The sequence below is a fragment of the Ahaetulla prasina genome, chromosome 2, assembly GCF_028640845.1.
Source record: "Ahaetulla prasina isolate Xishuangbanna chromosome 2, ASM2864084v1, whole genome shotgun sequence".
Lineage (NCBI taxonomy): Eukaryota > Metazoa > Chordata > Lepidosauria > Squamata > Colubridae > Ahaetulla > Ahaetulla prasina.
Window position 1 is genome coordinate 286,753,624 of NC_080540.1, and position 15,512 is coordinate 286,769,135.

The window sequence follows — 15,512 nt, forward strand, 5'->3', positions numbered from 1 at the left end:
TCTCTAATCTTTATGCCAATGGGGGCTTATTTTGAAGAGGATGTTCTAAGACAAAATGAAATTTCAGAAAATCGGACTACTGGCTTACTTGATTGTCTGGGTTTTGAAACAATATTTGCATATCCTCCATGAGGACTGAATTTTGCACACAGGAAGTCCTAAGCTTCTTCTGGAACAAGTGCAGATAAAAATGTTCTCCAATAGCAAGGAGGAAAATATCTGTCAGAAACTCCACAGAGCTCCTTGAATAAGAATGGCCAGAAGCGGGGAACTGAACCTCTGTAATTTAATAGTATGATGGATATATAATATATAATAATAATATAACAACAGAGTTGGAAGGGACCTTGGAGGCCTTCTAGTCCAACCCCCTGCCCAGGCAGGAAACCCTACACCATCTCAGTCAGTTGGTTATCCAACATTTTCTTAAAAATTTCCAGTGTTAGAGCATTCACAACTTCTGCAGGCAAGTTGTTCCACTTATTAATTGTTCTAACTGTCAGGAAATTTCTCCTTATTTCTAAGTTGCTTCTTTCTTTGATTAGTTTCCACCCATTGCTTCTTGTTCTACCCTCAGGTGCTTTGGAGAACAGCCTGACTCCCTCTTCTTTGTGGCAACCCCTGAGATATTGGAACACTGCTATCATATCTCCCTTAGTCCTTCTTTTTATTAAACTAGACATACCTAGTTCCTGCAACCGTTCTTCATATGTTTTAGTTTCCAGTCCCCTAATCATCTTTGTTGCTCTTCTCTGCACTCTTTCTAGAGTCTCAACATCTTTTTTACATCGTGGCGACCAAAACTGAATGCAATATTCCAAGTGTGGCCTTACCAAGGCATTATAGAGTGGCACTAACACTTCACGTGATCTTGATTCTATCCCTCTGTTTATGCAGCCCAGAACTGTGTTGGCTTTTTTTAGCAGCTGCTGCACACTGCTGGCTCATATCTAAATGGTTGTCCACTAGGACTCCAAGATCCCTCTCACAGTTACTACTATTGAACAAGGTACCACATATACGGTACCTGTGCATTTTGGGGTTTTTTGCCTAAATGTAGAACCTTACTTTTTTCACTGTTGAATTTCATTTTGTTAGATAGCGCCCAATGTTCAAGTCTGTCAAGATCTTTCTGTATCTTGAGCCTATCTTCTGGAGTGTCGGCTATTCCTGCCAGCTTGGTGTCATCTGCAAATTTGATGAGTTCCCCATCTATCCCCTCATCCAAGTCATTGATGAAGATGTTGAAGAGTACTGGGCCTAAAACAGAGCCTTGGGGTACTCCGCTGCATACTTCCCTCCATGTGGATGTAGTTCCATTGAGGACTACACGTTGAGTGCGGTTGGTCAGCCAGTTACGAATGTATCATGATACAATGAATGGAAACTAACCAAGCAGAGAAGGAACCTAGAACTAAGGAGGAATTCCCTAACAGTGAGAGCAATCCATCACTGGAATAGCTTGCCTCCAAAAGTTGTGGGTGCTCCATCACTGGAGGTTTTCAAAAACAGACTAGACGACCATTTATCTGAAATGCTATAGGGTCTCCTGATTGAGCAGGAGGTTGGACTAGAAGACCTCCAAGTTTCCTTCCAACTCTGTTATTCCATGCTTTATATTCTATTAATTAAGTAAAAGGAAAGACAATTTCTGCATTTTGTTTGTATATATTCAATGCACATTCTCTGATTAAAACATCCACTTCCACTGTAGACCTTTAAAGGTAGGGTTTTAATTTGCACACAGATTTATCTGTTCTTGCATCTTCAGGCCAACATGCAACTGAACTTTAGATATTTGAAATTTAGTGTTGTTTGAATTTATAATAGGGGACAGTGCGTACGAATATAATGTACAGAAATAAGTTGTACTCTTTGGTGAAATTGTTGGCAAAGACAGCACATTCCATATTCAGCATAAAGAGAGGTGAATAATTTTTTAAAAATGTAGGCTAAATAAACTTTGCAAATTTCCTTAAAAATTTATCACTCAACAAAATAAACGTGATCTGAAGCAACCTATTTTCTCAGCTCTTTCAAGAAACAGAAAAATAGTGAGATGCTGGAACTGCTGCAGCTCATCATAACTGCTGAGTTATGAGCTACAAGAAAGAGGAAAAAAGGGAGAGGCAATAACCAAATATTTTTTCTAAGTTTTCTTTTTTTTAAATGCATGAAATAATCCATGTCATTCTGGAAAAAAATGTGCATTTTGATTATCTCTTTATCTACAGAATATTGCAGCTGTAGGGAAACCTTTCTGGTAAAACTGATTTTTGATTAATACTTTGAGACGATGACTTGAATTTCTTATAATAGCTGCAAACGGTTAGCGATTGGTCTCTGTAAAGGCAATTCACCTATAGCTCTGCTCCTTTCCTCCCATCTCTCTCTAGGCTCATCAGAGAGATGGTGGAATAAGTCAGGCCAATGTACTTTGAATTTAAATGAAGAAGATGTACTTGAGAGCTGGAATTAACTAATTGGGGATTCAGGTCTGGAGAGATCAAGGCAGAATGAGCAACTGAACTGTCTACTAATAGACCTGAGCCAAAAAATTCTTGGAAGTACTTTTCTTGTTCCTTTTCTTTTGTTGAACTCTGATGACCACAGCTAAGTGCTGGAATCGGAGTTGAAGCATCCACGACCATAAAATCTAGCCTTACTCAAGACCGTTAGGAAAAAAAATAAGACTTTTTCTGAATGGGAACTGGAAGAAGCAGCCATAACCTTCTGGATATAATCAGAGATGGGTTTCAAAGATTTTTACCACCACTTCACCCCGTGTGAGCACACTCACTTTGTGCACATGCGCGCCTTCTGTGCATGCACTCAGCCTTCCACACATGTGCCTTGCTCATGTGTGTGCCTTTTGTGCATGTGCCCGGCCTCAAAAACGTGGCTAAATAGGACAGCATAGTGCCGGGGCGAATGGTAAAACCCACGATCTCCACTACCGGTTCGCCTGAACCAGTACGAACTGGCTGAATATTACCACTAGATATAATGCTCCAGAGCACTCCAGAACATAGTGGATGGAAATATAGGGGATATGGAAAATGATGCCCTTTCTCATTACCCCTTCATTTCCCAGCATAAAAATCTATCCTATATTTTCTCCTTGTGTAATAATGTCTCCCTTTCTCTCTCACCCACACAAATATCCCCACAGCTACAATGCTTTTCTCTTTTCTCACCCACCATCCATTTTGCTTTTCTGTTCTTGGTTTTTGCCAATTGAGTAAGTGGGGAGAGATGGACAGCCAAAATGTGTGTGTGTGTGTGGCCTTCTAATTAGACCAGGCAGGAAACACACCAAGATGAGCTAATTCTATTTTATTGTAAGGCCATGTTAATAGAATCTTGCAAATCTGAAAGTATAAATCTCCCCCACTGTCTCTGTTTTTTTACTGCCTGATAAATTAGGGCAGATCGTTTCTAAGGTGCTTTCTCTGCCAATTCCTCCTCCTCCTTTTATCTGATCCTGTTGTGGCTCCAGCCCCCAAACCTGGCCCCATGCCCGAAAGTGACTCTGAGAATGAGGGGGAAGGGCCGGTAAGGCTTACCTCGGGAGCACCGATTCCGTTGGCCCGGCTCCAAGAGCCAGAACCAGGCCAGTCGGAGGATGTAATGAGGCCGACATCCCCCAATTCCTCCCTTCCTCAGGCTACGCCTACAGACGCAGCTGATAACCATGCTAATCAAGCCTGGATCGACCCGCGCTTCAGAAGATTAGAGAGGCGGCGTCATGAAAGGGAATAGGATATATAAGGAGCTTTGGGACTGCTGTCACTTCTACGGGAAGCAAATTAGCTGAACCGTGTCAAAGTGAGCTGAAGTCTTAATCTGTTTGAACTTTTTGGCAGGCAGCTGCGTTTTCTCGGCCAGGACAGATAGGAGCCATGTAACCACTGGCTGTAGGCCAGCTCGTTACTCCAAAGTGAGGACAGAGACAGAACAGATCCTTTCCTAGGCAGCCTCTCTCCCCCTCTCCAAGGTCATACTCATATTCTGTTGTAGGACTGTCCTCTTCATTAAGGTGGTTACTTTCTGGGATGAGGCAGAACACAATTTTCAATTTTGGAATGGTCTTGCCTGGAGATCTTCCTACCAGCATTGCAATAGAGTGAGGCTGGAGCCCAGTAAAGTTGATTGTTGATCTGTGAAGATGTGTTGTTTTGGGGGCCCCAGGAGTTTTTGCTATGGTGCTTTTTTTTTAGTGTTTTTTTATTGCTGTCTGCAAGCCATTCAGGGTTAGAGTACATAAAATAGACATCTATACGACATTTTTCAATACATAAATAAGGGGTCAATACAGAATCTAGGAATATATATAATTTTGGCATTGCTAGTAGAAATAAAGCGTCATCAGATAACTCCACAGACATGCACAAGTCATCTACATCTAACCAATAATATCCAGAACCTATTTCTACATTGCCAGCAATCTTAACTGATGCCCTGAAAATCAGAAAGATTTCATTTTGCAGGAGTACGGAGAGGATCTTAAAGACGTCTAATAGTGAGATGTGGTAGAAACACAGCCTATTGTAATACATAAGGTTACCAATAATGGTTAATCAATGTTCTGATGTAGAATTGTGGTACTGGAATTCACCACTAGTTAAATATGAAAGAGGAAGCAGAAAGGTCAAAGCTAGATAGGGGAACGTCCAGGGCACTAGTAAGCTTCCTGTCAAAGTCGGTGTTTTGGGTCAACAATAATTTGTTCCTTAATTTGGGGGATTTTATTAATATGGGCACCATCAGAGATGCTGAACATCATATGGATTGATGGGAATCTGTCTGCCTAATATTATATCCATGAATGAGCAATGCCAAGAGAAGGGGTTTCAAACTCAAGGCCTGCGGGTTGGATCCGGCCCACGAAGTGCTTAAATATGGCCCATGGAGCTGGCCAGGAAATAGCAAAGGATCAACCCACAGTGCCCCTGGCAGCCAAAATGGGGTATGGTGGGGAGTTGCGCACAGCCTCTGCGTATCCCGTTTTTGGCCTGGACAGCCTCCTGCAACACTTTTGCTGGCCAAAATGGGGCATGGGGTGTGTGTGGATATGCAGCCCATTTTTGGCCTGAATGACCTCCTGCAACACTTTGTGAGCCAAAATGCATGCCCCCACACCCCGTTTTGGCTGGCAAAGTGCAGCGGAAGCAAGGGTGAAACGTGAAATTTGTTACTACTGGTTCTGTGGGCATGGCTTCGTGGTGGTGGTGGGGTAATGTGAATGGGTGGGCGTGGCCAACATTTTTAAAAAAAACTTTTAAAAGCATTTTTTCTTTTACAACCTCTTCGGCTGAAGAGGTAAAAAATGCTTTTAAAAGCCTCTGATGATCAGGCAACTCAGCTGGGATCGCCAGAGGAGCCTTTTAAAAGCATTTTTTCCTCAGCCGAAAAAAAATGCTTTTAAAAGTTTTTAAAAAAGCCTTTGATGATCACGCGGCTCAGCTGGGATCATCAGAGGCTTTTAAAAGCAATTTTTTACAACCTCTTTTAAAAGACTCCTCTGGCGATCCCAGCTGAGTTGCCTGATGATCGCGCGGCTCAGCTGGGCATGGTGAGGGGGGAAGGGATTTTTGCTACCAGTTCTCTGAACCACCTGTCGCCATCGGTACCGGATCGGGCAATCCGGTCTGAACCGGGAGCATTTCAGCCCTGGGTAGGAGGCATCCGTCCTGTCTCTCCCTCCCCCCACCCTCCCGCCAGGAGAGCTACAATGCTGACCTGGCACTCAAACAAATCCAGTTTGTCACCCCTGGCCTAGAGCTTAAACATGTGAAGAGAACAGGATGGATAACCTTTATTTTGGGTGGGGGGATTCTGAGAGCATCCCATGGGTGCTCTCACAAAAATTTTGCTACAGTGGTTGACAAAAATACTGATTTTTCCAGAAGACTAACTGGTGTGATTTCTGTGGTGCTCTCTGAGCTTGGTGATAAACCTTGGTAGGACCCCACAATTCAAACCTAAGCTATAAATATTTTCTTCTATTGGTAAAGTTTCTCCCTGGTCCTTTTAGATCATCGGGGTGCTCCTTAGATCATCTTTTGTCTGGTCATGTGAGCCCAAGCCCAAATTGAGGGTTGAGATGCAAACAACCACCACACTTAGTTTGTAAGAATTCCTATGGGGTTTGTGTGCAGTCTGAAATAAATCAGGTCGATGTGGATTCCTGAACACATTATATCACAACTGATGAATCTGCAGGAGTCTGTGATGCACCTGCAGGAGCCTGTTCCTTTGTGCTTTGTGTCAGCATCCCATATACATATTTATCTGTTCACCCTATTTATTGAACAGAACTGAGTGTTTCCATCTTAGGCGAACTGACTAACTGAATTTTAAGTTTTAGTGCCAGTGGGATTTAGTTTAAAGATGTTCCTCTTGATGTAAGGGATTTTAGGGCTTCAATTTGCTGTCAGAAGAGGATTGTTTAGTAATGGCTAGCATATTTTTGAAGCATGGACATGGTTTTAAAAGTTTCCAGTTCTACAGAGGAATTATTGAGTCTGTCATCTGCACCTCTATAACTGTCTGGTTTGGTTCTGCAACCCAACAAGAAAGACACAGACTTCAGAGGATAATTAGAACTGCAGAAAAAATAATTGCTACCAACCTGCCTTCCATTGAAGACCTGTATACTGCACGAATCAAGAAGAGGGCTGTGAAAATATTTACAGATCCCTCACATCCTGGACATAAACTGTTTCAACTCCTGACATCAAAACGACGCTATAGAGCATTGCACACCAGAACAACTAGAAACAAGAACAGTTTTTTCCCGAAGGCCATCACTCTGCTAAACAAATAATTCCCTCAATAATGTCAAACTATTTACTAAATCTACATTACTATTAATCTTCTCATCGTTTTCATCACCAATCTCTTTCCACTTATGATTGTATGACTATAACTTTTTGTTGCTATCACTAAGGGTTAAACTGCAACCTATGACCATCATTTGTGTTGTAACTGTTGTACCTTTGATGAAGGTATTTTTTTTTCTTTCTTTTTCTTTTTCTTTTCTTTTATGTACACTGAGAGCATATGCACCAAAACAAATTCCTTGTGTGTCCAATCACACTTGGCCAATAAATTCTATTCTATTCTATTCCTATCTGTCAAATCAAGGATTTAATCATCTTTAGGATACAGAGCAGCAGGCGATAAACTTCCAAACATCTTCATCTTGCAGTGTGCAGACTACAGTCAAATGCTGTGTTGCATCATCCTTTAAAACCATGAAATAGTCCCATTTTGCAAATCTGAGCCATGACATTCTGCAAGATTCACTCACAGTATATACATTTTGTCATTGGAAACTTATTTATACATAAGGAGTTTTGTCAGGAACAAGACAGATGGGACGAATATGGCATGCAGAGGCCGTGCAGAAGACCACTGTTAGTGCGAGGTGTTTCATGACATATTTTGATTTCTCCTTCATATTAAGAATAGTTTAGAAGTTTAGAGCTCTTTCTGCTTTTTTTTTTTTTTAAAGTCCTGTTTACCAAATAAAGAAGGGATGGGACATTTTCACACAGCTGGTAAATCTGTGAAAGATACAGAACTTCAGTTTCCATCATAGAGTCATGTGCCGCTTTGTCAAGGTTAAGTCTTGCAGTCTCATGCCCACAGTAGCAGGTCCACAAAGTTCTGGCACCAGGTTTTGGTAAAAACCTTGGGGTTATTTTGTTTCTGAGCCACTTCTGCACAAAACCTAATATTGGTTACTGTGGAAATTGGCCGCCCTTGGTATCACTGCTGTTATTATTAAGGAGCTCCTCAAAATTGGAAAAGCGAAGAGATCCCGATGGATGAGAATATTATTAAGAAAATATTAGAATGTGCAGAAATGAATAAATTAACACTTGCAATTAAAGAAAAGGAAGTATATGGGAGTTATTCTATCAATGGTTAGAGAACAAATATGAAATTTAGAAAAGCAGAGAACTGAAATATGGAAAATGTTTTAATAAAGTTAAATAAGCTAAGAAGAGGAGTGTTATAATAGTAGGTATGTTAGGTATTAATATTAAGAATAGACAAAATATTAAATATGGCTGTAAACCTTAACTATTATTGCACAAAATATTTCTACCCAGACGACACACTGTTTAATGAAAGATGAAATGTTTGTATTAAAATAAAATAAAAAAATTATATATATAAAAAAGGAGCTCCTGACAGCTTATAAGAGATTTGGGTATTATCTTGCTTGGTATGTATGATATACCAACTTTGTTCTGTTCTGCTCCATTCTATTCTGTTATGCTTTTAACTCAGTTTGCTTGAGTTAATAAAGCTTAAAAACTCTTTATTCACTAGAATGCTCATTGTCTCTGGATCAAAAACAAAATCAGTTGCCTTGGCATCTGACCATTGCCCAGACACTTGGCAAAACAAGGTCTCGGTAGAAATATCTACTAAAACAAGTGATAAAGTTTGGCATTCAGAGATTTGATCTAAAAAACCCAACTCAAACTTACATTAAGTTTATATCAAGAACACATTGCAAGGAAAACTTCAACATATAAAACAGGTGTATATTTGTTCCACACAGTAAGTGGTTAGAGATAATTCTGGCTCCGTACTACACAAAGATATATAGGTTTCTAAGAAATGACTATTTATACCAGCAGTTAGTATGGAAATAACAGGTAACTATGAGCACATTAGGGGACGCGGTGGCTCAGGGGCTAGGACGTTGAGCTTGTCAATCGAAAGGTCGGCAGCTCAGCGGTTCGAATCCCTAGTGCTGCCATGTAATGGGGTGAGCTCCCGTTACTTGTCCCAGCTTCTGCCAACCTAGCAGTTTCAAAAGCATGTAAAATGCAAGTAGAAAAAATAGGGACCACCTTTGGTGGGAAGGTAACAGCATTCTGTGCGCCTTTGGCATTTAGTCATGCCAGCCACATGACCACAGAGACGTCTTCGGACAGCGCTGGCTCTTCGGCTTTGAAACGGAGATGAACACCATCTCCTAGAGTCGGCAATGACTAGCATGTATGTGCGAGGGGAACCTTTACCTTACCTTTACATGAGCACATTGGTAACTATCAGACAGATGCCATTCATAGTAGCATCCTTTTGCTTAAAAAAATAAATTATAAAACGAAGTTCTTCATAGAAGACTTTTCATAGAATCACACAAGTTATTACTTAAACAAGCTTAAAATATAATTCCAGTCTATTTTATTTTATTTTATTAAAAAAAGATAGGATTGGCCTTCTTTTTATTTGTGGTTGGAATGTACCAGGACTGTAAAATCAGGTAAATTATGATGAATTTGTGCACTGAGCTGGAATGGGAAGAAAAGTTTAAGAACTAAAATTTCTTAGAAGCAAGTCATTTTAAATTAAACTGAGCCAACAGCTATCTGCACAATCAAATATAATCAGTGGTGGGTTTCAAAATTTTTTACTACCAGTTCTGTGGGTGTAGCTTGGTGGGCGTGGCCTGGCTTGGTGGGCGTGGCTTGGTGGGCGTGGCTTGGTGGGCGTGGCAGGGGAAAGAAACTGCAAAATCTCCATTCCCACCCCAATCCAGGGGAAGGTTACTGCAAAATCCCCATTTCCTCCCAGAGAGAATCCCAGAGGCAGAGAATAGATGGGGGTGGGCCAGACAGAATTATTACTACTGGTTCTTCGAACTACACAAAATTTCTGCTACCGGTTCTCCAGAACCTGTAGCAAAAACCCACCTGTAGCAGAAACCCACCTCTGGTCAGAACCTGTTGAAACCCACCTCTGAAATATATGCATTCAGAGCAAGCTCAAGAAAAACAAATCTGTAGGAATTTAAGAACACTGAATGTAAATTGTATATGTTTCAAGTTTTAGAACTGAAGCTAACAATATCTAATAGCCATCCCTAAAGAAGATTAGGTAACTTGCACTGTGTCATTGTATCACAAGTACTTTCTTTGGCTTGTACATTGCATAGATGTACATAAAGGGAAGAGTTTGTGTTGTGATGCCACAACACATTTTTTATCATCTGCCTCCACCATGATTGCAGATTTCTGTTCAACATAGAAATTTGTTTTGTACAACATACCTCAGATTTGAATGTGAATTTTGTTTCCCAAAATGGATAATTGATTAAGCTACTTTCTTCCTTTAATGATTGACAGAAATTAAAGCCAAAGACTCTGCATGCAAGTCTTACATATTCCTTCTAGGTAAGTATTGTTATCATTTTATAACTGGTTTTAAAAATTGTACTAATTGTTTTTACTTTCGCTGTAAACCGCCCTGAGTCCTTTGGGAGAAGGGCAATATAGAAATTGAAACAATAAATAAATAAATAAATAAATAAATAAATTTGCCAGTGCTAACATCTCAACAGGAAGATTTTAATCTAGGATTTTTCTCCATGGCAAAGAAATACTTTTTGTTTGCTTCGTATTGGAAATAAGGCTGATCAACCGTAATAGTATCAGCCCATGAGTTTGTGGCAGAATGTGATGGACTACGGTGAAGAGGCAGTTTCTCAGGAAAATGGGAGCACATTCTAAAAAAAGGAGTCAACAGAGCCCAGAGCTGGGTAGAAGAGAGAGGAAGAACTCCCTAGAATCTCCCAGAATATTCTAAAGTAAGAGTAACATAGGTTTAGTCTGGCAAGATTCTATCTGTTGTTCCTAAGCAAATAAAGAACTGAACTCTGGCTGAATTCTTCCGCATTATTTTTGGGCTTAGCTTGACACAAAGATAAGATTCAAACCAAGACTCTGGTCCATCCTTTAGCCCTTTAATTACATTGTTTCACCATTTATCTGTGTCATCACTTTCTCAGAGAAGTTTCTCAGAGAAGTTTCAGAGAGAAACCCTCACTCTGTCAAGGACCTTGGAGTACTCATTTCTAAAGATCTAAATGACAGAGCCCACTGTAAAAACATTGCCAAAAAGGCACTAAGAGTTGTTAACCTAATCTTGCATATCTTTTTCTCTGGTAATATTGTACTACTAACTAGAGCATACAAAACATTTGCTAGACCAATTCTTGAATACAGCTCATCTGTCTGGAACCCACACTGCATATCGGACATAAATACAATAGAGAGAGTCCAGAGACATTTCACAAGAAGAGTCCTCTTTAAACTTTCTACTGTTGACCTCACCCCATTCCTAAGAGGTCTGTAAGTGCACCTGCATGCCTACCGTCCCTATCCTTTTTACTTACTCTTTTCATGTATCCAAATTATATTTATACTTTTACCTGTTATCTTATATATGATTGACAAAATAAAATAAATAAAAAGCTGGGTGCTTTTGAGTTTTTCTTTAGCTCAGTGTCAGCATTTTGTTCACAAATGATCAAATTTTGTCTACAATGGCTTTTTTAAAGCCCTTACTGTAACCCACTGACAACAATGCAGCTTACATTTCAATTCAGCATAGCAACTTCATCACATCTGTCTCCTGAGGTGCTAGTTCTGAGATAGCAACTGACTCTTGAGCTCTATTTCCATTGAGGTTCCAAACCCAGTATCAGGTTTGCAATGTGGTTAGTAGATTAGGTTATAGAGATCATGGGGATACAGAGAAATAACATCTGCTTGTTAATCATCAAGGTTTTGTTCCCTAACCAACATTCACATCAACAGTTTCCATACCTGCTTGAGATAAAAGTGGTGTATAAGGGACTTTCGGTTCTATTGCACTCATTGGCGGAGGTAGCAAGGGGTTGGCAAAACTGCGGAGGGGATGTGTAGGCCGGACACATGCAGTAGGAATTGTCCTGCTTTGAGGTTCCTCGCTGCTTGGATGTTCAGGCTGTGTTTGCGGTAACATGGAACTTTGTGGTGTGGCTGGCCCTTCAGTCACAGCTGTAAGAGAAAAGGAAAGAAAATGTAACCAATCTGAAAGTCCACTAGAGCTGTAAACTCACTTAGACATGAAGAAGTATTGCTCCTCTATCACCTTGGTGATTTGTTCCTGACTTTGTTTGTTTGTTTGTTTGTTTGTTTGTTTGAAGGCTCTGGAAAGTTGTTTTAAGGACGCAATTGTATTTCACATATCATAATCTGCTCTGAATATTTTATAAATGTTCAGTACAAAAGCCTCCTGGAAAATCTGGCAAAATAATCTTTTTTAAGAGTCGCATCTTTATCTAAACTGTTTAGATTATGATTGATGGAGAATGTGAGTGGAAGTATTCCTCAGACAGATCTGTGTGCTAACAGGGATTATTCATTGTCTCTTCAGTAGACAATAACAGTGTGGTCTCTTCAAAGTAGCAATGTATCTTAAGGAACTCATTTCTCCATAGCAGTGAATAGTACCATTCTCTTGCCGATAAGCAAGTTAAGGGAATTCTTAGATATGCTATTGGGATATCAGTTAAGACCTGACATCTCTTAATAATTCCAATCTCAGAGAAAGATAGTTTGTAAATTCTCCGCTATCAACTCAGTTTACAGTTGTTTACTTTGTCCCATAAGATTTCAACAGCAGTTCATGAGAATCAAATTAGTAATAATGATGCCTCATTGCTTAATTATCCTTTCTACCAAACATCTATTCTCTGGCTCTTAATGTTCAGATTTAATTCTTTCAAGATCTTTAGCGTTTGCTTCAAACCAGAAGTGATTCTTCCAAACACAATTCTTACAGAGTTCTCTTTAGCAAGATTTATTGATAAGAATGGTATAGATCTACAAGAATTCCAGCAATTGAACTATTCCCCTATATTAGAACTAGTCTGTGTTGATTAGGGTGAAGATGTTTTGATTTTCTTTCTAATACTCTGCTAATAGTTGAGTAAGGAGGCAAGTATTTCAGTGATAATGTAGAAATTAGCAGCTGGCTCATTCTATAACGTCTCGTTATCAATCTGCAAATAATCATTACAATTCAATTCAAATGTTATAGCAATGTGAGAAACTTCAGTTTTGATACAGCATCTCAATATCACCTAAAGACTAATTCATATCAACCAATCCCTTTCTGGTATGAAGGTTGGAAGAATGTTTTACCTCTGCCATCTTTTCCATTAATATACTTAATTCTCATGACCATTTCTATATAATTTTCATGTATTCCTTATTATACTTTCATTTCTGGTTGTTGTTTTTTTAACCGCAAACTGATTCATCTGATAAACATCTGAGAGTCATAATAGAATTTATTTTTGTGCTTCTTCCCAAAGCCTATTCCATGCAGGTCCATTTGTTTAAACTAGGATGCTCTGTTATGGTCTACTAATGGTCATTAAACAGATGAGCTTAGAGATGTTTTGATTTGCTGCATAGATCAAGGACCTCACAGATGGCACATTATTGTTGGCTGGATTGTTTCTAAGCAAGTCCTCCACTTTTCCTCCTTATTCCTTCTCTTTCCCTATTCTCCTTAGTTTGATGGAATATAAGGCATGGGTGTCAAACTCAAGGCCCAGGGTCTGGATCTGACCCATGGAGTACTCAGATCTGGCCCATGGAGTCACCCTGGAAACAGTGAAGGACCTGCCTGTGGTGCTTGTGCCAGCAAAAAAGGGCTTCCAAGCTCCATTTTTCTCTGCCACGGCCTCCTGCAACCCTCTGCCAGTGAAAACGGAGCTCAGGAGGGCCGCACAAGTTCTGTTTTCTCTGGCAGAGGGTTGCAGGAGACCTTGGCAGCTGAAAACGGAACTTGGGAGCCCATTTTCACTGGCAGAGCACTCGGGCCACCACAGGTGCCCCAACAATGATATCTAGCTGGCCACACCCATCCCAGCCCCCCGAGGTCAAACACAACCCTGATGCGGCCCTCAATGCAATTGAATTTGACACTCCTGTTATAAGGGATGAGCCCAACTAATCTCTATAGCTTGCTTTGCCAAATCGAAGGCTGACTCATCTCTGCAGTGAATGAGTAGTGAAACCCAAAAGCTTATTCAAGGAAGGAAGAAAACAAATTTAGGTAGGCTGATAGTACTGATCTTATTTAAAAACTAGACATCCTGTGACCCATCGGGTCAACGTTTCAAAGACATTTCCTTACCTAAACATGAATGAATGAGCACAGGCAGGCAAAAAATACCAGCAGGAGCTGGAGCAACTTTCGGCTTCCTGCTGGCTTCCCCATTGACTTTCTTTGTGGAAAGTTGGCAAAGAGCGTTGGAAATGCTGATTATGTGACTGCAGCTGACTGTGACAGCACAACAGCAGCAAAGCAGCCCAAACTTTATAAACTTTATAAAGTAATCAACGTGGGAGAGAAAAAACATCTGAAAATAAATAAGTCTTGCCAAATTTCAATCCTATAGGAATTATAGGTCGCACTTTCTAGATGCATTCCATAAGTTAGCCCATTTGAGATATCTTGATTCAAAAAATTGTTGCCTTATGATGCACAAAATTTAATTACCTGAAGATTATAAACCATCAGACACGAGAGTTTTAGCTGTACAATGTCTATATTAGTCTTATGTAATTTAGGTCAGTCCATTAGTCATATGTAATGTTTCCTTCTGTTGTTGTTCCCCTCTATTTTCCTTTCCCCAGTAAACTTTTTTTTTCTATGTAGAACTTCAACTTGAGTACTCTGAAAAGGAATTCCTTATTAAAACCTTCCCATATGCATTGGTTATGCAAGTATTGCCTTATACACTGTAACCTGCCCTGAGTCTTCGGAGAAGGGCGGGATATAAATGTAAATTAAAAAAAAAAAGTAATTCCTGTATTCCCTGATTAGCACAATTTTTATTACATTTTGTATTTCAGGGCTTTGGGCAGGATAATCCAAAGCATTTTGTTTTTGATCTTCATAGAGATGGATGCAGGGAGAAGTCCTAGGTGGGAGACTAACAGAGCACATGATGAACCAACTGATAGGAATCAGGAGGTTCAGTTTGACACATAAGTAACAAATCATAATGATTATTAACTGGACAATTCTCAGGAATAAAAAAGCATCTACACTGGCAGTTTTACATTATTCCTTCTCCTGATTTATATCAATCATTGTGGAAAATAAGATTTAACATATGTTTGTTTGTATAGTTCAATTTGAGATGTCAGATATCAATTTGTATTTATTATTTATTAGAAAATGAATGTTTATATTATTTAGTCCCAAGATTCTGGGCAGGGCAAAACAATATAAAAGAGTCAACTCAATGGCTTCTATGAATATAATTAAAATCTAACAACAAAATATTCAACAACCCCTAACATAAGTTTGGTCTCAAAAAACTATTTAAAACATCTAATAGTTGAAGTTCTCAGAGTTATTGGTCCAATCCAGCTTTTTAGTAAAATAAAGAAGCGAGAATGCTGTGGTACTTTAATGACTAACCAGTTTATTAACCTTTTAACTTTCTTTGGCTTTAAGGTGGCACAAAACTTTCCTGTTTTTGTTGAAAATATAACTTGATTCTGCTCTTGAAGTTTTTAAGCCAAGAAATGGAGTACTTTTTTTTTTTATTTGAATTTATATCCCGCTCTTCTCCGAAGACTCAGGGCAGCTTACAATGTGTTAAGCAATAGTCTTCATCCATTTGTATATTATAT

The 15,512-nt window shown here is 39.5% G+C and overlaps 1 protein-coding gene across 1 annotated transcript in view; it reads right to left on the reverse strand.

Annotated features, from left to right (window-relative positions):
- The window catches only part of DCC (DCC netrin 1 receptor), a 926,782-nt gene that overhangs the window by 16,700 nt on the left and 894,570 nt on the right, over positions 1-15,512 (reverse strand). Inside the window, exon 28 of the mRNA XM_058168106.1 lies at positions 11,637-11,849. Within this exon, the coding sequence (XP_058024089.1) occupies positions 11,637-11,849 (213 nt within the window). The remainder of the gene's footprint in view (positions 1-11,636; positions 11,850-15,512) is intronic.